Source organism: Phyllopteryx taeniolatus, chromosome 8, assembly GCF_024500385.1.
Source record: "Phyllopteryx taeniolatus isolate TA_2022b chromosome 8, UOR_Ptae_1.2, whole genome shotgun sequence".
Taxonomy (NCBI): Eukaryota; Metazoa; Chordata; class Actinopteri; order Syngnathiformes; family Syngnathidae; genus Phyllopteryx; species Phyllopteryx taeniolatus.
The window spans coordinates 11,241,455-11,267,881 of record NC_084509.1 but is presented as its reverse complement, the minus strand read 5'-3'; the positions used below and the strand labels follow the sequence as shown (position 1 = coordinate 11,267,881).

Here is a 26,427-nt window from a genome sequence, read left to right as displayed (position 1 = left end):
GACATTGGTGACCCTTGGTCGAAGACATAGTGGCGGCGCTACAGAAGTTAAAGAAGTATTATTTCAGTCAGAAACGAATATGAAATGTTATTTATTATTTTATTATTTTTTTATTTTCAATAATTATGAAATCTAGAACTTTCTTACAGCATAGGTTGTTGATGCCATTTTTTCAAGTGCTCTAAAATTAAAGTGGAATTGAGATGAATCTTCCTAGGCCCACAAACAACAACAACACTTACACTATTTACTGTATGTAGTTTCTTTTCCCATAATCCTGCTAACAAATGAATTAGGGTCACAGTGAAAAAAAACAACAGAAAATTGCAAGGATAAAGACATAGAACAATAAGAATAAAGTCAAAATATTATGCATAATAAAGTTGTCATTAAAAGTTGCCATAAAAAAAATTATTTTACTTTTTTTAAAAAGTGCCAATATCATACGAAAAAGTTTACATTTTAGTGTCACATCACTTTTTGTTTATTTCTAAGGGAATACCATTGTATTATTACAATAAACACCTTTTATTTTTTCAAGTAAATATTGTGAGAATAAAGTGGAGATACAAAAAATACAAAAACATTTTATAATAATAAAGTTGTAATATTAGAGGAAGAAGTTGAAATTTGACACATGAATTTGTAATTATTTAAATGTTGTGCTGTGCTAAAAGTTGGAATAACACAAGAAATATGAGAAATATTATGAGCGCAAATGCTGGTGGTGGGGCTCGAAGGCGAGCGCCTGGTGGCCGGGCCTGCACCCATGGGGCCCGGCCGGGCACAGCCCGAAAGGGTAACGTGGGTCCCCCTTCCCATGGGCTCACCACCTGTGGGAGGGGCCATAGGGGTCGGGTGCAGTGTGAGCTGGGCGGTGGCCGAAGGCGGGGACCTTGGCGATCCGATCCCCGGCTACAGAAGCTGGCTCTAGGGACGTGGAATGTCACTCTCTGGCAGGGAAGGAGCCCGAGCTGGTGTGTGAGGTCGAGAAGTTCTGACTCGATATAGTCGGACTCGCCTCCACACACACCTTGGGCTCTGGTACCAGTCCTCTCGAGAGGGGTTGGACTCTCTTCCACTCTGGAGTTGCCCATGGTGAGAGGCGCCGAGCAGGTGTGGGTATACTTATTGCCCCCCGGCTCGGCGCCTGTACGTTGGGGTTCACCCCGGTGGACGAGAGGGTAGCCTCCCTCCGCCTTCGGGTGGGGGGACGGGTCCTGACTGTTGTTTGTGCCTATGCACCAAACAGCAGTTCAGAGTACCCACCCTTTTTGGAGTCCTTGGAGGGGGTGCTGGAGAGCGCTCCCGCTGGGGACTCCATTGTTCTGTTGGGGGACTTCAATGCTCACGTGGGCAATGACAGTGAGACCTGGAAGGGCGCGATTGGGAGGAACGGCCCCCCCGATCAGAACCCGAGCGGTGTTCTGTTATTGGACTTCTGTGCTCGTCACGGATTGTCCATAACGAACACCATGTTCAAGCATAAGGGTGTCCACACGTGCACTTGGCACCAGGACACCCTAGGTCGCAGTTCGATGATCGACTTTGTGGTCGTGTCATCGGACTTGCGGCCGCATGTCTTGGACACTCGGGTGAAGAGAGGGGCGGAGCTGTCAACTGATCACCACCTGGTGGTGAGTTGGCTCCGACGGTGGGGGAAGATGCCGGTCCGACGTGGCAGGCCCAAACGTATTGTGAGGGTCTGCTGGGAACGTCTGGCAGAATCCCCTGTCAGAAGGAGTTTCAACTCCCACTTCCGACAGAACTTTGCTCAGGTTCCGGGGGAGGCGGGGGACATCGAGTCCGAGTGGACCATGTTCCGCGCCTCCATTGCTGAGGCGGCTGACCGGAGCTGTGGCCGTAAGGTGGTCGGTGCCTGTCGTGGCGGCAATCCCCGAACCCGTTGGTGGACACCAACGGTGAGGGATGCCGTCAAGCTGAAGAAGGAGTCCTATCGGGCCTTTTTGGCCTGTGGGACTCCTGAGGCAGCTGATGGGTACCGGCTGGCCAAGCGGAATGCAGCTCTGGTGGTCGCTGAAGCAAAAACCCGGGCATGGGAGGAGTTCGGTGAGGCCATGGAGAAAGACTTCCGGACGGCTTCGAGGAAATTCTGGTCCACCATCCGACGTCTCAGGAGAGGAAAGCAGTGCACCACCAACACTGTGTATAGTGGGGATGGGGCGCTGCTGACCTCGACTCGGGACGTTGTGAGTCGGTGGGGAGAATACTTCGAAGACCTCCTCAATTCCACCGAGACGCCTTCCCATGGGGAAGCAGAGTGTGGGTTCTCTGAGGCGGGCTCTCCTATCTCTGGGTTTGAGGTCACCGAGGTAGTTAAAAAGCTCCTCGGTGGCAGGGCCCCGGGGGTGGATGAGATTCGCCCGGAGTTCCTAAAGGCTCTGGATGTTGTGGGGCTGTCCTGGTTGACATGCCTCTGCAACATCGCGTGGACATCGGGGACAGTGCCTCTGGATTGGCAGACTGGGGTGGTGGTCCCCCTTTTTAAGAAGGGGGACCGGAGGGTGTGTTCCAACTACAGGGGGATCACACTGCTCAGCCTCCCTGGTAAGGTCTATTCAGGGGTGCTGGAGAGGAGGGTCCGTCGGGAAGTCAAATCTCAGATTCAGGAGGAGCAGTGTGGTTTTCGTCCTGGCCGTGGAACAGTGGACCAGCTCTACACCCTCGGCAGGGTCCTCGAGGGTGCATGGGAGCTCGCCCAAACAGTCTACATGTGTTTTGTGGACTTGGAGAAGGCGTTCAACCGTGTCCCTCGGGGAGTCCTGTGGAGAGTGCTTCGGGAGTATGGGGTACCGAACCCCCTGATACGGGCTGTTCGGTCCCTGTACGACCGGAGTCAGAGTTTGGTCCGCATATCCGGCAGTAAGTCGGACTCGTTCCCGGTGAGGGTTGGACTCCGCCAAGGCTGCCCTTTGTCGCCGATTCTGTTCATAACTTTTATGGACAGAATTTCTAGGCGCAGCCGAGGCGTAGAGGGGGTCCGGTTTGGTGGCCTCAGTATTGCATCTCTGCTTTTTGCAGATGATGTGGTTCTGTTGGCTTCATCAAGCCGTGACCTCCAACTCTCATTGGAGCAGTTCGCAGCCGAGTGTGAAGCGGCTGGGATGAAAATCAGCACCTCCAAATCTGAGACCATGGTCCTCAGTCGGAAAAGGGTGGCATGCCTTCTCCAGGTCGGGGATGAGATCCTGCCCCAAGTGGAGGAATTCAAGTATCTTGGGGTCTTGTTCACGAGTGAGGGAAGAATGGAACGGGAGATCGACAGGCGGATCGGTGCAGCGTCTGCAGTGATGCGGACTTTGTAGCGGTCCGTTGTGGTAAAGAAAGAGCTAAGCCGAAAGGCGAAGCTCTCAATTTACCGGTCGATCTACGTTCCTACCCTCAGCTATGGTCATGAGCTGTGGGTCGTGACCGAAAGAACAAGATCCCGGATACAAGCGGCTGAAATGAGTTTCCTCCGCAGGGTGTCCGGGCTCTCCCTTAGAGATAGGGTGAGAAGCTCGGTCATCCGGGAGGATCTCAGAGTAGAGCCGCTGCTCCTCCGCATTGAGAGGAGCCAGATGAGGTGGCTGGGGCATCTGATTCGGATGCCTCCCGGACGCCTCCCTGGTGAGGTGTTCCGGGCATGTCCCACCGGGAGGAGACCCCGGGGACGACCCAGGACACGCTGGAGAGACTACATCCTTCGGCTGGCCTGGGAACGCCTCGGGATCCCCCCGGAAGAGCTGGATGAAGTGGCTGGGGAGAGGGAAGTCTGGGCGTCCCTGCTGAAGCTACTGCCCCCGCGACCCGACCCGGATAAGCGGTAGAGAATGGATGGCTGGATGAGCGCAAATGTATACATACCTGTGTAAAGATGAGGACTGTTGCGGATCGATAATTTATTTTATTTATTTATTTTTTTCAAACTGTCACATACGAGAAAATGTTTTGGCACATCAACACCATCATGACTATGCACAGTTTAAATACCTTCATAGATTCGCACCTTCAGCATATGTGGGAAGTTTGTCAGTAACATTTATGTGTCATTTACTTAATGATAATGTGGAGGATGATGTCGTAAAATACTGTACCTTTTAAAATTTGAATCACAGTGTAAAATAGTCTTAGCACATGTTATACAGTGGATGTAAAATGTCTACACATCCCTCTTCAAAGTTTTTATATATACAGTGTGTATAAATTTGGCCATAATTCCAAAACGTATGTTTGGCACAACACTACTCATCACCAAAGAATACCAAACCTACAGTGAGGCAAGGTAATTACGAACAATTCCAAATATGAGAATATGAGTCAGTGTTATCCCAAAAGGCTTCTGCTAGAAAGGAAATAAATGTCAAGAAAAGCATACTACAACATCAGAAGTTCAATGGGGGTTTATCATTGGCACTTAAAATGGTGGCAGGTGTGCGTTAACTCCCATTTAACATGAGTTGCCATTTGGTTAATTCTGAACACAGCCACATCCCATTTATACGAGGGTGTGCACACTTGTGCAACCACATTATTTCTATTGTTTCTTTTTCGACTTACCTCTCGAAAAGATGATTTTTTTCCCCTATTAAGTTGTACAGTTTGTAAGTCACATTAAAGGTGGAAAAAGTTTTGAAATGATTCATGTTGGTCTCCCGGCATTTGAACAGGGGTGTGTAGACCTTTTATATCCACGTACATTGCAGTTTGATGGGTTTGCCTCATTGAGCATGTATTTGCAGACCTTGATCCATTTTAATATTCTTTGTGTGTTCAGAGGGGATGTGACAGTGATGCTCTGTGACTACCGAGCACTGCGCCGTTGATGAACACACTAGTCAATGCTTTCCGCTAGATGAATTATGGATGGAGCGGGGCCTGGCCGCCCTGCACTTCCCTGAATAACTAAAGTCTGCGAGTCCGCGCGGAAATCGAATGTGTGTGTGTGTGTTACAGAGGGAGGCAGCGAACCAGAAAAAAAAAGGTATGAAATAATGATGAATGTTGCTTTACTTCGTTTAAACGTGGACTTCCTGTGACATCGTCATAACACCGATCGGGCCTGTTCAATCCATACACCCACGGGCAACGACAAGGTACACCTGCACAATTTTATGATGCTCGGTTTTTATTGAACCTTTTATAGAGGTTAACTGCTGTGTAGTTTAAAGTGGAGCAGAATTTGATTAGCTCACAGCTAAATAATAATAAGAAACAAGGTTTTTAACAAGATGTTTGACATTCCTACGTTAAATAATTAAAATAAAGATAAAGAAGTAGAACGTAGAATAAACTGAAAGAAGGTAAGCAGAAATTTCAATAAATTTACAGAAACTAAAAACGTTAAAATACATAATAAAACGAATGAAGGTGAGCAGAAATGACAATTGTTGAAGAATTTATTACCATATTATCATAATAGAAAATATGAAATTATGTAATTAGTTTACGTAAAGTATAATGAATGACGGTGAGAATAAATGAGAAACTACAACCACAAAAATGCACATATCGTTAAATGAAAGCCTCTCGGGCGTCTCAACCAAAAGTGAGCATCTGGCAAGCGGAAATCTGGAGTATCCTAATCTTCTAAAACAGGAAACTCACCAGATCAACCACGGGCGATTTTTTACGGTTCTGTTTCTCCACCTCCACCTGCATCTTGGCCATGGGTTTGGCCATGGCCAGTGCCAGCTTGGCCTCCGCCTGGAGCTTCTTCTGTCGACTCAAGAAGTCCATGTCCTCCAGGGACTCGGAGTCGTCCTCCGTGGTGTCCCGTTCCGAGTAGGACGAACTCTGCTTGGACTGCACCGGACAGTGTCAAGGAAAAAGAGAAGCAGTTTGGAAAAGGAAAGCGAGAACAGGGAAAAGGTCAGCTTTTGGACTTGTGTACTGCACTTGGTTCTGATAATTCAGTGATGACTTGTATTGGGGAAGTTCCCCACTAGAAAGTGCGATTTTTCTTTCTTTCCATGATGCATTTCCTCATCTTTGTGGCGTTATTTACTCAATTGCAAAGAGAATGAGCTATTTGGGGTAAGGCGTTTATTAGGGGGTGGCCTTTATTTTTGAACCAACACATTTTTTTTAATACTAACTTCAATTTATGGAAATACAAAGTTCATTATTACAAATGATTAAAATAAATATATTTTAATCAAATGCAAATAATTAGTAATGTAATTAAAATAGTCTACAAGTATATTACAATAAATGTCAAGTAAAACTGGAGTTTAAAACTGAATCAAAAGAGAGGCAGACTGGGTGGAACCAATCCGAATGCGTGGAACCTAAAAACGGATGCACAACACTGTGGAGCGATTACAGGGGGGGACTAAAACACAAATCGCTCTTCTCGCCACAACATAAGAATATTATCAATATGCCACATGACAACATTAATCTCAGAGATTGTTTTGGATCATAGTTAAAAATGGACTCAGCCTTTCACTTTCATGTCCGTGTGTCAAATATTGGATCATGGAACACATTAAACTGGTAAATCAAGTCAAGGCACCACTATCAATATTGTCTAACAGAAAATTACATTAAAAAAAATAATAATAATCTCTTTTGATTGTATGTATTGTATAATTGCTGTTCATCAGCAGAAGAGTAAGGATGAACATTTCCCTCTCTTTGTGTTAGCTGTGTTTCAGGCTGACAGGAAGTTAATGTATCCAGCCATCCGTGGCCTCGCTGAGCGTATTCCAATTCATTTCTCATTTGCAGCCCAGGAATTGGTTAACGGGCCAGAAAACGTGGGCACGGACCTCCATATGGCCGCTACGCCCGAGAGACCCGCAGTACGCTTCCCGGTTTGGTGTCACGGCGGACGTACAGTACAGTTGGCGGACGGCTGGACGGGTGGGCGTACCATGGGGGACAGAGGCGTGTCCAGACTGGTCTCTGTCTTGCTGTCATCCGCATCGCTGTCCTTGTCACTGCCGCTGTCGTTAACGAAACAGATCTGCAGGTTCATGCCGCTCTGCAGCCTGCAGGAAATAGGGAAGCATGGGGAGAGAGAAATACTATTCAATAATACATCCATCCATTTTCATTCACTAGGGTCGCGGGCTGCTGGAGCCTGTACCAGCTATCTTCGGGCGGGAGGCGGGGTACACCCTGAACCGGTCGCCAGCCAATCGCAGGGCACATAGAAACAACCAGTCGCACTCACATTCACACCTACGGGCAATTTAGAGTCTTCAATCAACCTACCATGCATGTTTTTGGGATGCGGGAGAAAACCCACGCAGACACGGGGAGAACATGCAAACTCCACACAGGCGGGGCCGGGATTTGAACCCGGGTCCCCAGAACGTGAGGCAGATGTGCTAACCAGTCGAACACCGTGCCGGCTCAATAATACATATTATGATAAATAATACAAACAGCTCTCAGTGTGATGCAGTAAACATGTTATGACAGTGTCAATCAAAACGCAGATTCTACCTTCTGAACTGGACATGATGACGCGGTAGTGAGTGGTTAGGGACAGATAGGCCTTTTCTGTACTGACCTCAGTATTTGAATTTTAATATGTGTTCCATGAAATTCTTGAAATGTATTCCCAACAGTCCAATCCCTTCACTTCATACCGTTTCTCTTGGCTGCACTGCTCCCATTACACGTGGACGGTACATTTCTTTGCTCAAACAGGTTTCAACCTGTCACATAAACCAATTAAATAGAAGCCGCCTACATTTTATGCCTCGTAAACTTGCGCCAACTGTATCGCTCTCTGCTCCCTAAATTTTCCTGACATCAGGATTGTTCCATCCTCTGATTGGTTGGTTAGAGCAAAACTCGTCATAGCTTACTTCGACGGGCAAATCATGTCGGTAGCAATCTACACACACATTTAATAATCAGCATCTCTGGTGAGTATGATGCATTTTCTTTGAAGTCTCTGTTTGTGAACGAAGGCGCGTAAGTTCTTGTATAGTGGGGGTGGGCGACTCATGCCGGGGCCGAAGTGCGTCACCAGGCCCGGTTTTAGTCACCCCCCCCCCCCCCCCCCCAAAAGTCTGGAAAACTGAAACGGTAATAAAACAATTGAATGCTATACATCTCCAATTGACTACTACATAGTTCTCAGTCTTGTTCACATGTTATCAGCAATTATATTCATCTGTTTAATGTATTTAGAAACAAATCTCAGAGTTTACTGATTAAATGTTAAATTGTCATGTTATTAGACAAATATTGAGTCTGAACTGCTCCAGATCATGTACTTGGCACAGTTGCATGCTCTTATTCCGCATTTTGTATCGTGCTGCTTTCTGGACTGCAATTGCGATATGATAGTGGTGGGATGAAGTCGGGTAAATCCTGACTGAAGGCCGCCCAGGTAACAAATGCATCATTAGCATCATCGTCATTAGCTGTACCTCATAAAATGTCCAAAGAACCTTGCTTTATCCATTGCTGTCGTACGTGGCCCTGTAGTAAAATAAATAAATAAATAAAATAAAAATATCAAGGCTGCCTCCATGAGATCATAGTGCAGGGTGAGGACTGACTCCATGAGGTCTCGTGTTTTTAATCATCTCCCTGCTTGTCCTCAATGCAGATCACTGCAGGCTGCTCTGGGGTGTTTTTTCTTTTGCGTGAGGCGGCTACGACGAGGTGTGGATCCAGCTCCGAATGCAGATCAATAATCTGCTTATTCGATGCGGTAATTAAAAGCAGAGCTGATTGATCACACAACAGGGCATCCAATCAGCACTGATTAAAATAGAACTTTAAAGGGCGATGACTCAGATTTTACAAACTCTGCAGCTCAAAGAGAGCGGTCTCATAAGTTCATACTTTCTGGAAAATGAGACTAGGAAATATGGATGATTCATATTCGAGACGAGTGCAGATACGGCAAACATAAATGCAGGCTTCCTGACGGATCCATCAATTCAACGCTTAACAATGAGTCGTGGTCACTCTCCTTTTAACAAATACATTACAAGAATTGATATAAAATCTTTTTATAATGACCAAATTCATACACAACAGGGTTATTACTGGAAAGAATTTGAGCAAATTGAATTTTTATTTGTTGAACTGGTATCTTTTAGCTGAAAATGCTGGAAGAAAGAACGTGACAAAGGACTAAAACGTTGGGTTACTAATTAAAAAAAATAACAATGCCATTTTTTACATTTGAACAAAAACTACATGTCCAAAATGATTCACACTCTTTGCCGAAACACGCATATACTTTTTTCTAAATGCACAGATGGTTAAATTGCTCTAGATCAGTGGTTAGAGAATGTTTCACACCAAGTACCTAAAACTTTAAAAACAAGGAGCATAGTAGTAATGTTTATCAAAAAATAAAGGTTTAATTACTATAAATATGTAATATTATTGTAAGACACTGTGACATAATATCAAGTTTGAAAGTTAACAAATAAATATAAATATACGAAAATAAAAAATGGCACTTAAATAATGATTCAATTCAAATGTAGCGCACATAAAAGTAGAATAAAAATCGCAGCTAAGAAAATGTTTAAAAACCGACAATTCTTAAAGATTAAATTCTAACTTAAAAGTCAAATACAACTGAACTGAAGTGCATTGAGGCAGTCATTCTTTTATGCACCACCAGAGGGAGCTCGCGACAATCATTACTGGAGACGACGACGAGGTAACCAGGAACCTTTAGAAAGGTGCAGAATATTATGTTTTGTAATCATTGTCCCCTAAGATTTTTGGAACTTGCCAATATTTATCATTAATATCTCCTAACACAAATGCTTACGGTCTTTTACCGCCTTGTTCATTTCCAGCCATTCAACACATGAATTATTCACTTTATTTCAAAATGTTAAAAGTTGAAATCATTTTGCGCTTAAGTGTAGCCACATCGCTACAAACAGATGAATGTTGATTGATGGCATTCATACTCGTGATGAATGTTCGTGAACTTTACACCGCAACGATATTACTAGCATATTGAATTCTAATGATATCATGATTTTAATTCACAACACTGCCTCAAGGTGACATTGGGTCCTAGTGTTATACTTCATTCGAATCAAAGGACGTCAATTGAACTATTGAAGTTATAAAGTAAGAAGAGGGAACAGCAGAGGTGGGACCAAGTCATTGCTTTGCAAGTCAAAAGTCTCAAGTCCTAACCAGAGTCCAGAGTCAAGTCCCGAGTCAAGTCGCAAGTCATACACTTTCAGTTTCGAGTCGTTTCGAGTCAAAATAAAAATATATTTTAATACATATCATATTTGCATATTGTTGTTATTATTGTATATTATCTGAGGACCCGAGTTCAAATCTGAAGTTATGTTAAATGGAGCTGTCACAAATGAGAATTTGCACCCAGTAGTGCTGCAATTAGTAATCGAGTATCCTCCTGACAATTTCATCGAATAAGCAAGTAATCGGGTAAAATATAATTTTGTTTGGTTAAAGAGCAATTATGAAAACACAAAAGAAAATGAGACATTTCACTTAATAATGAATGAGCGATTGCTTTCCTCTTCTAGATAATCAACAATATTTTTCTTAAACTCACATTGTGCATATAGCAAGAAACTGCATTTTCTTGTCCACAAACATTTCTAGTGAGGCAATTTCAAACACAAATAAAAAATAAATAAATAAAGAGATTTAAGTTTAAACTTGGCATTTCTTGTGAGTATCAAAAACACAAGGCATTAATAAAAAAAAAGAGAAACACAAGTTTGTCATCTTTTTCTAAAGGCACAATTTTATCCAACTGTGGTATCTCAGTTAGAACACTAGGGGGCACTGCGTAAAAAAGGATATGTCAAAAATAGGGGAAGAAGAAGAAAAGGACACTAAGAAGAATGTAGCTTCATGTCGAATAGATGCTGTGAAGGCACGATATGCGTTGCGCATGCCTTCCATATCGGTCGTCTTTGATCACGCAAAGGGAATAAGCTCTTATTAAGTTTTAGTATAGTGGGACATTTCTACATGAGTGATATCTATTGAGGACGTCAACGTTTTAGTTACATCATTCTGGAATTTCTATAAAAGAAAATAAACATTGCCAAGTTGAGCTGTTGAGAGAGCTGAGAGTCCACACCTCTAGGTGACAGTGTGTTTGTGTGTGTGTTTTGGGGATGGAAGGCAGTTAAACCTCCGATGTAATTTTTGATAACGACGGAGAGGCAAAGCCAGTGATGTTACCGTGATGACAGGCTGGGCTTGCCGCTCTTGCTGCAGCTGGTGTAGATGCCCGGTCCATCGTCGAAGAAACTGCCCAGGGCCAACTTCTGCCTAATAGACTCTCTCTCATTCTTTTGGGCCTGAAACACAAGAGAAAAGAACTTTGTTTCAGAACCTCAGGTTGTCATGGCAGCGAGAACTTTATTTTTAGGCCATGACACCATTATCCCCCCTCTTACATGGCCAGCGTATTTATAGCAGCAGCCTCTTAATTTGCACTGAGAGGCTGGGTGTCATCTTAACAAGCTGCAATACAAAGTGCGGACTCAGCTGAACCAGAAAAAAGTGTGAATTAGATTCAGGGAGACCTTTTAAATATTAGACACAAGTCAAAGTTTCACAAGTAGGTGGTGCTGATGCATCAAAGAACAAAAGCACCAAGTTTATGTCGAATACCAGTTTGAGGCATGTGCTAAACATACAACATGAACAGTGTTAACATTAGAAGAGTTGCTCCAATTGGCCTCTTCCCAATCCTGAACTCCCGACCCAGCATGGCCTTGGCAGCACTTCACTTAGTTGTTTTACCGCCATAGGATTTGTGATCCAATACGTACATCACATGAAGCACCTTTCTCACGTCTGCATAATACAATTATATGCAGTATATGCATACATCAGTATCTAATGGTGTCATTTCAATGTATGCAATGTGACAAACTGAAATGAACTGATACTATATATGTATAAAAATCATGAAAAGTCTCCTAGAACAGCCAAACTTTATTTGGGGTTAATCAGAGGCACTTTCAATGGTGGCAGGTGTGTGTTGCAACATACACACAGCGTAGTGTATGAAGTGGTGTCTCCATGTGTAAAAATGCTTTTTATTTTGTCTTCATGGACAACCCACACTTTGGACTCTGCTCTCACGAGGCTTAGGTTTTGTCCCCAGTCGTCATGGTAACAAAAGTCAGACTTTCCATTGGTCCAGCAGTATATGGAGCGGGGCATACCGTCGTTCATTTGCATAAGCCTCTAAAAATGTCAGTGAGACAAGAATTTAGGTGTGAAAAAAAAATGGTCTCCTCCGTCTGTCTCCTTAAAGGCCACCAAAATGAGTCGTGACCAAACTAACCAAACACAACATTGTTAGTTTTATTTCCCATACGTAATTTTGCATTTCCTCACTTTCCCTTCATTTCCTGCCTCTTGTCTATCTTACCTTGCTCTGAAATGCAAAATGAAAAGCAAAAGTGATAAATAAACAATAATAGAAATTCAAAGGGGATCCTTCCATTTCGGCTTTCTTTCCCCTGACTTCCAATCTCCGCTCACATTTTTGCCATTTCTCTCCTATCTCCGTCACTCCCGTTCCCACCGGTGCCTTATCTACCCGATTCAGCCTCGCCAGGCGCTCATCACGCACGCCAGGCATTTCCTTCCGTCTTCGCTCCTCCACGTCTGCCTCAAACCGTCTTCTCCCACATCTTCACCTTTCCTCCCACTCCTTTCCCCCTAACATTTCCTCTTTTTCTGCCTTGTCTCGTCTATGAGAGCTCCTTCACCCAGTGCCAATTAACACAATCTGAGCAAGTGGCCAACAGATGGCACAAAGATCAGTAGGCCTGGCACTGCTTCCACTTCCTTACACACACACACACAATAAAGGCACGTAACATATATATACAGTACTGTATATGAGGGTATAATTACGATGTCCTGAAGGTCCAAGCAGCTTGGTGCAGGAATGTCACGCCACGCAATGCTCCATCATGATTGAGGTGACAATATGTCAGTCAATCCACTTTGCAGCAACACTCAATTGGCTTTATAATCCCATTGTAAAGTGAAAGCAGGTACAAAAAGGCGCATATTTTGCATTACAATGACATGCATGCCATAACCCTTATAGTGCAATTGAGAAAAACACACTAAAGCAAAGAAATTGACACACGCTGGAAGCTTTTTGGTCAGTAGTCACTAGTATAATGAATCTATTAGCTATCCAAACACACATAAAGTAGCATCAGTGCTGCAAATTCAAGATTAAATTATTTTTTTAAAAATCCTAGCCGATAACTAACTGCTAGTCTGTCATATCTTGTGGATATTTTTGTTCAGACTTCCGGAGGTTATTTTGCCTGAATGACCCAAAAGCTTTTCAAAGATATGCCACACACGAAGCTGTAGAAGTAGATGTGACAGCAAGAGACCCATAGATTTGCAATATCATTCCGCATCCAAGGCCATTGCACGTTTGGTCTTCGTCGCACTTGCAGAGGTTGTTTTTCAGGATAAGAGCAAGAGCCCACAGATTTTGGGATGTATTTTCAGTTATCGTTTCCCACCACAGTTTTCAACCGATTGTCTTCACACCCACTTGCTCAGTCAGAGCAAGAACCCAATAGATTTTCAACGAGCCAATAGAAGATTGTTGAGCTTTGGTCAAATCCTATTAAGTAGATTTTCATTTTAAATCAGGACCTGCAGATTTTCTCTTCCAGAGGTTATTTCTAGGGATGTCCCAATCCAATGTTTTCACTTGCGATTCGATACCGATATTGCAGCCTTATATCGAAACGATATCGGTGTAGGCCCGATCCGATTATCAGCAGTAATCATACATATTTACTCATATTTAATTTGCAGTATGGAATGTTAAAAAAGTGAATTTACTCAAACAGAGAACAATTATCAGTATGAACAGTACGTATGAGAAAAACTGACTCATTTATTATTAACCAATGGCTCACAAAAAGTAACTTTAAAAATAAGAATGTACTACAATTGAATAAAATAAATAAAGCATTATCTTAGGAAATCCTGAAAAATAACTTCAATAAAATCAATAACAAAGCTATATATTTAAATTGCAACATAACTACTGCTTCACTTAAATAAAAGCATATTGTACATTTGAATAGATTAAAATAAAAAATAAAACCATGAAAAATAATCTCAATACAAATTATACGTTTAAAGTGCAAAATAAAGTTCAATTCAGTTATTTATTTTTTATGGTCAGTATATGGTAGGAACATAATTTGCTTTCTCCACATGTGGCAATACACCAATGGAAAGTCTGTGCTAAGGGCACTCCCCAGGCCACGCCCATTAAAGGCACATATGCAACACACGAACAACCGTGTGCTCTCAGCACTCTTTATTTCTTTCCTTTTATTTTCATTTATATTTTCATTCTCTTTTGTTTTTATAATTATATTTTACAATAAAGCGCTATTTTCCTTTACTCAAAACTTATCAACAAATTGTCATGGTTTATCTTGTATGCGTTTATAGTTTACACTTTACTATTTAAAAAAACGCTTTTTAATTTCAAATGACTAAAAAGTAACTATACCAATCAATGAAATAGCGTGCAATTCAAAATCAGTCAAAGTCACTCAATAATGTTGTTTCGGGTTCAAGGAATTCTCAGAGTAACACCACACAACATAAATAAATAGCATGTCGACAATAAGTGAGCCCCCGAGAGGGGTTAACATGGCTCACAGAATGTGTTTGAGCCTCACACTTGCGGCACAAAAGAACTTCCTATCTTTGTCTAAACGTCATCAGCTGTGTTTGCGCGCTTGGGTGGGCCGTGTGAGGGAAAACAAACGTCGTAAGGATTTACGGAGCTGCTGAATATGACACTGTGGGGCCCAGGTGCCAATTGGGAAGCCGACACGTGCCGCTGCTTGTTTTGCTTCCGCACTCATCAGCCGGCTCGCTTTAATGGGGCGTGTCGAACTTTACATAAACTGCACTGGAAGTACAGCACATGGAATTGCAAGGTAATCAAATGAACACAGCGTATCAATGCTTTGTCTTCGTGCTGTGAATTTACCACATCTCCGCTCCCTAGATCTCATCACCGCGGTTAAGCTACATTCATAACCTCTCCTGCCTTTTTTCTACTGGCGGAAGATTTGCAGCAATCACATAAAACCTCTAAATGGTCAAATTGTCTTGGAGTGGCTCCCTTTTTGCGAAAGGATGATGAGATGGAAAATTGCGGGAGCCATTGAATTAACAATTCAATGTGGGCAAGAGGCGAGAGAGGATAATAGTGACAGCTCTAATGACCTCCTTCATCCTCGAGCATCCCAAAGGGTCCAAATTAGATTGGGGAGGAACACAATCAAGCTAATGTGGGTTTTCCACAAATTGACAAAGTGAAGAAAAATCCACATTGATGAAGGTAATTCCTCCTCCTCAGTGCTGCAGTGGAAACTTTTATTTCGATGGGTAACGGCCCACTCGTTTGGGCCCCTTGAATATCCATATCGAGTGGGGCGATTATTCCATCATCCGTGCGAACACAGACACCCCTCCCCCCTTTCTCCTCCTCCAAATTGGTGGCTCTGATAGCCTGTAATTGACTGGTGCTTCTGAATGTGGTGGTTTGTCTATCTACAGTACATTCCTGCGGCCTTCCAGTACGACTGCTTTGATTGCTTCCAACGGTGGAGCCTCAAAATCAAACGCACTCAAGGTTTTACAATTCCCAATTCGACGCAACGTTTTTAAAAGTGATTCGCTTGTGTTTACAGTTTTACTTAAACATTGCCTGTAGAGTTACTAAAGGTTTCATTATATCAATTGTCATTATTTTATGAGACAACTATACATCACTGAAGCGTTTGCAGTCAACCTCAAATGTTTCAATGTGTTTCCTTCTTTCCCTTTAAAAGATCTTTGTTCATATCTGTTGTACTTTTGACAACATCTCTGCGACATGAACACCTTCTAAAGCAATAGGCGCTAGTGAGGCTATTTCAATCAATCAAAAGAGTGAACAACGCTAAATCGAGGGAAAAGGTAATCATACCTTTGTGGATTGGCAGTACAGTTACTGAAAATTATAACTTGATTTAAAGTTAACATTATCGGTAACTAAAGAATACTTCAATGCAAATCAATCAGTGGCATTCATTTCTCATTAGGGCCATGAGTGAGCTGTAGCCTATCTCAGCTGATGTTGGGAAGTAGGAAGGGGACATCCTAGACTGGTCGAGAGTCAGTTTCAGGGCACATGTAAACAAATAATCATTCACATTTACACCTATGAACAACTTGGAATCTTCATGCATGTTTTTGGGCTGTGGAAGAAAGCTGCATTACTCAGATAAAACCCATGCAAGCACAGGGAGGACATGCAAACTCCACACAGGTAGCCACAACTTCCCACCTGTGAGGCAGATGTGCGAACCACTAGTCCAACCACTGTGCAGCCTGAGTTTAAAATGCACAGAAAAATATACAAATGCAAAAATAGCCATGCTTATGTGAGCATGGCCTTCAAGGCACAGCTCACTCGAAATGTGTCATTGCTTTCATGTATTCATATTTATGTCCACTTTCCCCCTCCAGCTCTCACTACTCTCTCTCTCTCTCTCTCTCTCTCTCTCTCTCGCTCTCTCTTTACGACCAGCACAATGGAGGCTTTTTACCTAGCGAGACCTTGCTCCCCGGTCACACACAAGCAGCCAGTGTTCACGCGAGGACACACAAGCATACATCAACAAGTACTAAATATTGCGAGCACAGGCTTGACATTGCAATGCACCTGTCTAAGTATGTTTGGAGAAGTGATTACAGACCCTTCAAAGCAGGGGTGGGGAACCGTCTTCCAATCAGGGGCCATTTAAGTCCTCCGAGGACCATACTAAATTACTAAACAAATATTCTCATTATGATGATGATGATGTTTTGTTAGGAATCGCCTTTTTGGGGGCCTCAACAACCCACCAATCTTTGCAAGCACCAGTATCTCGGTGAAAATGTATTCGATTTTACGGGTCCTCAACACAACCCATCAAAAATTAATCAGGATCAGCCCCTGGAAAGTTAGAAAAAAAAATGGCCTGAGACCAGTTTTACCTATCAACATGATGTTTGGTGGATATTTCTATCATTACAGGGCACACAAAAAAAAGGCCTTGCCCGAAATTCAACAGCCAGCCAGTTTGGTTTGAAGCAGCCATTTTGAGAAAATCTGGAGCTTTGATGAAGTCTTACTAGTCAATTCGGTCAAATGAGCCCCAATCAGAAGCAGGTATCCTACACAAATGGGTGATGGTACATGGCCAAACTTTTTTGGACTACGGTATCGAATGTGGACAGAGCGTGGTGCCTTTGCACTTATAGTAAAATAAGTTTTATATGAATTACTGTGTAAACCCTTTTCTTTAAGTGTGAGAATAAGAAAGCAGATCTCTTATATTGTAAGGACAAGTTTCTTAGAAACAAGTTTCTTAGAAAGCTGCTATCAAATTGTATTCTTCTAGAATGAAAGCTTTTATTAAATTGTATTGTCATTATTCTCTGGCAACCAGTTCAGGGTGTACCCCGCCTCCTGCCCGATGACAGCTGGGATAGGCTCCAGCACCCCCGCGACCCTAGTGAGGAGAAGCGGCTCAGAAAATGGATGGATGGATGGATGGATAGTCATTATTCTCAAAGTGGCCCATGAGTCAACAGTAAAAGTATCAAGGCCTTAAGTACGTTTGTGTGTGTTTCCTTGACATTCCATCTTTATTGTGAGGCCATTTGGGTCAGTCCACACAAAGACAATGCAAGAAATGTCCTTGTGTACTGTATGTGTGCACTGTTGATAGTCCAAATAGAAGAAGGGCTTCACTCTGGAATCTTTTCCAGAGCTGACAGTGATCTGCTGCTGCGCTCCCAGCTTCACAAACACACACAAGGTCAGGGTGTGTTACACACACATGGAGTACACACATGGTCTCGTGCAATAACACGAGGCTTTTTTCCTATACCTATTTTTCATTATCATAATTCCAAATCTTTGTAGCACACGGTGTTCACTTCAGGCAGCGCTCATCCTTCCTGAGATGTGTCTGTTTAAAGCAACATTCCGTGTCAGATAAGTGTTCTGCCCTTTGAGTCGTAACCCAGTTCAGCTGCAGATCAGTGCAAGGCTGCTCTTGCCACTCAGCCCAGAAAGAACAGTTCAGCCAATGGTATAGTGAACCAACTGAGTGAGTGTGTGTGTGTGTCTGTGTGTGTGTGTGTGTGTGTGTGTGTGGTAAGAGCGGTGGGGGAGGGTGACAGTGCGATAATGAACAAAAATCAGAAGACGAATAGTGGCACAATGACAAAGGAGCGCGTCGGGACAGAACAATGGCTTCCTCAATTGACATTTGAGCTTTTAGTCTGTGAGAGAGTCACATGACGCAGCTTTGTGTCAGAATGTTGGATGGAACAGTGTGTGTCGACCCGCAAAAATGCTGCTTTGCAACTAAGAAGCCAAGTTAGTTAGACAATTATGTCATTTCCCTGCCGCAAATACCTCGAAGCGAATCATGCAGAAACTTAAAGCCAAAAACAACCATCAACATATGAGGTCAAGTCAAACATATCGCGTCTGGAATGGCAGCTGCGGTGAAGGTATGGTTTACTTTTAGTATGAATGATCAGGCAAATATATAGAGGCCGATGTCCATTGTTGTTCAACTGAGGGTGCATTCTCGAAAGGTGAATGATTGAGCGGTCTAACAACTCAGAATTTGATGGGAAAAAAAAGAAAAAAATGTTCCAAACTTGTTTTTCATAGTTTACTTGAGTTTTCTTTTCTGTTGGAATGTCTCTCTTTACCCTTTATCAGGGGTGTCAAACTTCATCGTAGGTTTCCCTCAGCAAGCCGGTTACAATGGTGAAACCACAAACGGTTTGGTACATATTGTATACCTTGGTTTTAGGTTCACGGTTTGGTTCACCATCTGTACAGCAAGGGAGCAAAATGCAAAATAAAATGCTTAACTTTTGTGTAAAAAGGGACAGATTTAATGTCATTAAAAATAAAACATCAAAAGCTTAACAAAGTGCAACAGAAACATTTTGAACAGTGTGAATTATGCTATAAGATCACTAAAAAGGGCATTTGCTGCTTTGGCTCTACAGAGCCTGGGAGAGGCTGCAAGTTTTTGAAACATTGCTAGCCATGACGTCTGCAAGTTAGAAGCTAAGCGGCATTGTGTTTCTGTACGGGTTAGGCGTGTAGGTAGAGCGTGAGGCAGTTACATTTCCTTGTCCTTTACCGAATATATTCCATGTGGGAACCCTCATAATCGCCCCACCTTATTACATAAATGCCCTGAATTTGATGGCTAGTTTTAAACAGAAATCAAGGAAACGCTTTGGCAAGCTTTTGCGAGCCATATACTGTAGAATGACACAGAGGGCCCGATCTGGCCCTCCGCCTTTGGTTTTGACACATGCGTGACATGGTTGGCCAGGATGAAAAGCAAGTTACAACAATGGTCAGTTACTTATTTTCCCATAAGAACACAATGATTAACAACACAGCTGCACTGTTATTTAACTCCAGTAACTTTATACATTTAGATTTACTCACACAACATCCCCAATACCGGAATTCTACTCATCTGCCAGCTGAAGATGGCCCATGTCACAACCATCCCGGAAGTTGTGTGTTGTTACATAGAAAACATACAAACATAACAAAAATGGCAACACCAAATTAAAGTCATCACACCCTCTTTTTTACAGAATATTTCCAAAATGATCATCAGACTTTGACGCCATGCTCCCCCCACTTTCCATGGCCAAAATGGCGGCTTCAAACAAAAATGGCTGACTTCCTGTTCAAGTTTGTGCCTGGGTCGATGAGACTTTTTCATGCCTCCTGTTATGATAGAGACGGCCACCCAATGAAAATAGCTTCTGGGGCAATTTTTTTTCCTCGGGGTGCAACTTAGTGAGTTGGGGTTCGTGTTCAGTATATACATACTGTACATTTTTACCAGAATAAATTGGTGAGTTTTCAGGCACGAAGCTGCCAAAAAGGCAGTTAATTCATCACAAACACAAGAAGAATAATTGCGCCCGATGCTCTCCCCCCCCCCCCCTCCAGATCTCATAAAAATGAGCTATTGATATAATACTGTACATTGGATAAATATGTAACTGCTAAAAACTGAGCCAAGATGGCTTGGCCTTGAAGATAAATGCCCACAATGCCTTGACAAAAAAGCAAAGAAGAAGCCAAAATGGCCTCCAAAATGATTTGGCTTTCAACTCTTTGACATTACTTTGTGCGATTTCATTTTCTGCATGTGAGACAGCTGCTCCACCTATTTGCTAAAAAAGACAGCTATGAAACAACAAAGTCTTGTATCAACAATCAAACTGACGGTCTCTGTCACTAGTCGTCAGTGTTAAATTCTTGTTGAACAGACAAAATGGAAAGCGGGCTCATAAACTAACAGCGCCAACACGTTACGCGTTACCTCTTTGTAGACGTCACCGAGACAGAGGCAGGACGCGTGCCTTATGACATCATCCACGCTATCGTGTCCGTCCGTGTGATCCAGCGCCTGCCTCATCTCGCTCCCCCCCACCCCCGCCCTTCCTCCCTCGTCCCCTTGGCGAACTTCACTTAGACCAGGCTCACTGCCGAGGTCGGGTTCCGTCCCGGCTGACTCGCCTCCGCCATGATCCGCGCATGCAAAACTACCCCAATCTACTCCTGCAGCTGATCTATCTTCCTGCTCTTCGTCTCTTACAAGCTGTGTGGATGTTTCTCACTGCCTGTGCTGTCTCCAGAAGGACTGTGAAAGCACAGTGGTCCGAGGTAAAGACCCCTTTTAAGACCCTCCCTGCATTGCACCCTCCGGTCAGGACGGCCTCTCATGGCAGAAAATCTTCCCTGTGTGTTTCCCCCCCACCCCCTCTCTATTTTCATGCCCTGACGCGTGGGCAGCAGCTGCTTGCAGCCACATTGGGAAAAAAAAACAAAAAAGAGACACCTCAGCAAGGGAATGGCCACGTGGAATCAAGATGCCAGAAGAGGAGGAGGATGTTTTTATATGCACTTACCTACAACCTAAGGCCAAGTAGTAGAGTATTAAGTCATAAAATAGATACAGTACAGATACAGTACATACTACATTGACTGGCCACATTTTTGGGTACACCTAGATAGTGATCGTCCTAAGAAAAGAGGCCTCAAGCTGTTTGTTGCCACTCCCAGTTGTACCTCACTGTCAAACTAAACATTCAACCAAGTGAATTACACATTGTGGACAAAACCACCACCTAACTTTACCTTCAAGTCTGCTAGCTCAATGCTAACACATAATGGGATACGTCATAGACAGGCTAACAAATGGCCCCTACGTGGCGGTATTATAATGTATATATGGACACATGGTGGAGAAACATAAGTAGACAGATAATAAAACAATACCAATAGGCATATATTCTTTATCCTCTGTGAAAAAACACTAATATTACTGCGACTTACTGAGCAATTTTGATCGTCTCCTTCATGTACATGTATGTATTACACTGCCCCTTGGTGGCCAAGGCTTGTACACCAGAAGCAGCACAATGTACAATGCATTGAATCAAAAAATGTGGAAAAAAACCCTGTTTACTTTCTCTACATTCTATTCAATTTTATCAGCACTGTATGTTTTTTTCTGGTTTTGTGTTTTGATCCACAAACTAATTGGCATTTTGACACAAGTTAACAGAAAAATATCATCGATTGTACTATCGTAATGTAAATGCACAGGCTTAACTTTTAAATGACATCACTTCAAATCTACGATACCTCACAATTCTCTGTGTAACTGCAAAAGAGAAGAATACAAAAAGGTGGATTAGTTTTGAGCTTTAAACTGGATTAAATGTAAAAATCTGCACAACAGTGGATGAATGACGACCTCTTCACAAAAAGACCAAAAAAAACTAATTGGCATTTTGACACAAGTTAACAGAAAAATATCATCGATTGTACTATCGTAATGTAAATGCACAGGCTTAACTTTTAAATGACATCACTTCAAATCTACGATACCTCACAATTCTCTGTGTAACTGCAAAAGAGAAGAATACAAAAAGGTGGATTAGTTTTGAGCTTTAAACTGGATTAAATGTAAAAATCTGCACAACAGTGGATGAATGACGACCTCTTCACAAAAAGGTTCCCCATTTAACCCCCCCCCCCCCCCCCCCCCCCCATTAGGCTGTACTAGCGTTATAATCCATCAAGGAGAACACAATGGGGAGTCAGTCCGCCTCACACAGCCATTACGCAGACAGTTCACAGAGGATCACGTCTGCCACTTATACTTTCAGTCCCGGCTCGCCGTTTTATGATCTCATCACTGCGAGACATTATCGAGCCATGACTCACATATTTGTCATGGCTGCTCACATGGAAAATTAGAAGCACATATGGCTAAGGAATCATATCACTCAAAAAATAAATAAATAAATAAATTTCACATAAACACACAAACATCTTCACGCGGGCCGTGACAAATAATACCATCGTTTTTTTCCAACTGGCATGAAGTTGTCTGAATGAATGACTGTAATAAGCAATAAGCCATGCAATACTTTTAGTGTTATTATTTTCCTGTAGCAGAGTTTGAATGTTTAAAAATGCAAATGCAAAATAAAATCAAACCACAGGGTGAGTGGGACTGTGGCGCAATGAGGGGATTGAGCTCATAACAGCTGCATGAAAGTCAGCTGGGTAAATCGCTATATCACCATCCATCCATCCATCCATTCAGCGGCTCAGAAAATGGATGGATGGATGGAGATAACATAATTTAATTACAAAATGTATGTAATTGTAATTCATTACATTACTGGAAGAAAATGTGTAATTAAATTACAGGAACATTTCCATCATTACCATTTTAGTTTCATTTGAAAAATAGCCGCAATAGCGGACACACTTATACACACTTTTAAACACATAAAAGAATAATGACTTTTGAACAGTTCCATCTTATACCGTTAAGACTTTTTTTACATGGAACATTCACTTACCTGGGTTGTCATATGAGGCAACGTTGTCCAATTTGTGCACATTTGTAATTAGGTCAACATGGTCTGGTATGGTGGTTTTCAACATGCTATGGTACACACTTGATGCAACCAACCCATTTTTAAAAATTACTGTGTTTACATTTGATCATGTTTTGTTATCAGTTTAGTATTTGTGTAAAGTGTAAAATAATGATGTATTATTTTAATCCACTTTTTTTCTATAGGAAACATCCAAGGGTCCTGTTGATGCCCATCCATCCATCCATCCATCCATTTTCTCCGCCTCCTGTTGATGCAGTCATTCAAAATAATAATTATAATAATAAATAATAACTAATTAGTAATATCTTAATCAAATGCAATTAGTTATATTACTTAGAGAAAATAGTTGAAATTATTACACGACTATTACATTTTCAACAGGGTAACTTATTTGTAATTATAACCAACTAAATTTCCCAAGTAATCTTCTCAGCACTGATTATTTTATTATGTTTATGCACTGTTAAAAAAAGATTTTATAGACTGGTAAATATAATCCATGAAAATCATCTGAAATTGCTATTATTAGTTTAGTTTAAAATATAGGGTGAATGTTACCTACACTACCTATTTGACAGCAGTAAAAAGTGTTCCCAAGAAAAAGAGCGTTAGTAAAATCTACCTTAAAGTCATTGGTACTACGATATATATCACGTGACGTGTGCATGCCCCACTGACAGTACTCAGGGGGCCTGTGCATTTTTTTTGAGCAGTAAATGAATGAGCCGTCGTCGGTGGGCAGTTTTCACACGTGGCTCGCACATTCTTCGCCAGATTCATCACTTTGATTGGTTGTTAGCTAGCGAATCAGCACAAAGCAAACAAATGACAAAAAAAAAAAAAGGCACTATACGGTAAAACAAGCTTAGCTAAACGTTGATCATGTATGGAAAAACGATGCTTTCTTGGCAATGTTCATGAAAATGTGGAAGTTGTCTGTGTAGGCATTCCACTGGTTGGCCAGTTGAGTCTCTCTGTAAGTGTTAAATATGTATATTATGAGGGAACACGGATGTTTGCACATACAAGGTATACAAGCTATAATGCGGGGGTCATGTGCTCCCCCACATGACCCCGCCGGCCAAACTTGGCTGCTGTGGTGTGAATGTCATCACAAATGTGAGGTAAACTTTATCCAAGTTTTATAAGTATTTTATAGCTGTTGAATTAAGGTATTCTTCACGCAAAATATGTGGTTTAAATGGACCCAATTGACGTGACTGCAAATTGTTACACTCAATTTATTGGGTAAATTCTATAGGCTCTATTTTACAGTGTGGGGTTCTGTTCAATTGGATCCTATCTTGAAAAACTATGTGATTATCAGCCTCACTGTAAAGTTATTGACGTTACCAAGTAACTGGAATACATTCGACGCACAGTAAGTCTCCACACCCATTCACATTCAGATGCTAGGTTTTTGTGGTATAAAAAAAATGAGACCAAGAGACCAATCATTTCAAAACATATTCATCATTAATGTGACCTATAACCTGTACAACTCAATTGATTTTTTTTTTTTTTAAATCTCTTCAACAGAGGAAGAAAGATTAAACAACAGAAATGAAGGAGGTACTGTGACCTTCAGCAAGGTGGAAAGAATTATGAACTGTTCCAAATAAAAGTCAGTGTTAGCTCAAAACCTTCATTATTTTTTAATTTATTTTTATTTATTTTTCCTTACCCTCTCCAAAAGATAAAATAATTCATGGAAATGATTTATCTTGGTCTCAGATTTTTTTTGAAATATCACAAACACCTTGTTATTTAACAAGGGTGTTTCGAAGTTTTACATCCTCTGTACATTTCTGTTACATCCTGATCATTGAAAATTCTGTTATGATTGTATTTGATTAATAATTAGTACCTGCTACAAATTTCTATCCTCTTGGAGGAGATGGAGGCTGATTTTTTTTAAAACAATGTTGACCTTGTAAACCTTGAGAAAACAAACAAAAAGCATCAATTTTAGAGAACAAACAGCTTCTTTCTTTCTTTAAAAACAAAGAGCAGCCGCGTGTTCATCGCTATCAGATAACTGTTTACCCGATAGCAACAGTCACGCGAGGACAAAATGATATGACAACACGAGAGGAGCAAATTGAGAAGGAACAACGAGTAATGTTGACAAACGTCAAGAAGGGAAGATGAGAACGGGGCCAGACAAATAATGAAATATTCATGGAGTGAAGGAATACAGCCAAAACAAAGTGTCAAATCTCAAACACACACACAAGCACTAAAAAGCAGGATTGTGGAAGTAGATTTAATCAGTGGGAATCCCTAAGGATTATGGGTAAAGTACATTGTTACCGTCCATGCAGAACTACTCTTCAACACACATACACATTCTAGCGTCTCTTTTTGTGTGACAAAGAGAAAGGTCCACACGATAAAGGTGGCATGAGCGCACGCACACAAACACACACACACACGGGCCAATAAAATTGCTTTTAGTTTTGAGCAAGAGTGGATGTGAAGGGTGGGGCAACGTCATTACTGAGGCTGACTTCACAGTTAAGGTGAAGTCACTGCTGATCTCCATGACAAGGATTTGAGAGGGGTGGGCGGAGACGAGACAATCACGATCGCTGCCTCGGGCCCACTTCAAGGGCTTGTTCTCAGCATGAGTGCACTTTGGAGATGGTTAAATTTGGAGCGGATGGCATGACTGTCAGGTGAAGATGAGGAGGAGGCGCGAGGGAGTGTTTGGAGAAGGGGCAAGAGAGACATAAACACACAGAAAAGGGCTTTTTGTTCCAAGTGAACAGAGGGCGACTGTGGGAGAGAAGGTTCCTGGCACCTCCTGTGGGCCTGGCATGCACCGACACTGCACACTGTGTGTGTATGCGTGTGCGTTTGTGTGGATGGATATGCTCGATGCTGCCTCAAGTTCCGTGATGTCAGTAACGGGGCAACACAAACAACAACTAACAATAACGACATTTACAGTGTGTGAAAAAAATTCTCATTTTTTTTTTCTTTCTTCTGCAGGGGAATGTTGCGGATGCTATTTTCGTGGGTCCTCCATAGCTTGAACGATGTCACGGTAGAGCGAGCGGTTGTTATGGCATTGAGAGCACTGCGAGTGACGCCGTTATTGAAGTTACGGAGCTAGCAGTACCATTTCTGAATATAGTTATCCTCTCCCAGGGTGTGTGTCTGAAAGTACGTTTGGAAGGCATTTTGTGTGTGTATAATAGAATAGAATAGAAGAATTATTATCATCAATTGTTAATGGCAATGTTAAATCTGCGTCTTACCAACCTGTTATGTGCTAAATCAGTATGGTATGCTAATGTTGGTGCGACGTTATCTTAGCGAGTACTAGGAGTAGGACTTATACTGTGTTATTGCATCCACTTTTAAAGGTCCAATGCTATGAAAACC

At 42.2% G+C, this 26,427-nt stretch overlaps 1 protein-coding gene across 5 annotated transcripts in view; it reads right to left on the bottom strand.

Moving 5' to 3' along the window:
• Positions 1-26,427, bottom strand: part of schip1 (schwannomin interacting protein 1) — a 325,572-nt gene that overhangs the window by 5,633 nt on the left and 293,512 nt on the right. For 4 of the 5 annotated variants that reach the window (XM_061781837.1, XM_061781838.1, XM_061781840.1 and 1 more), the window contains 3 exons: positions 11,176-11,294; positions 6,878-6,995; positions 5,608-5,805 (listed from right to left, as the gene is read on the bottom strand). In XM_061781837.1, coding sequence (XP_061637821.1) covers positions 5,608-5,805; positions 6,878-6,995; positions 11,176-11,294 — 435 coding nt within the window. Of the gene's footprint in view, positions 1-5,607; positions 5,806-6,877; positions 6,996-11,175; positions 11,295-20,435; positions 20,795-26,427 lie in introns of those variants that run through there. The other variant, XM_061781839.1, reaches the window with a different exon arrangement.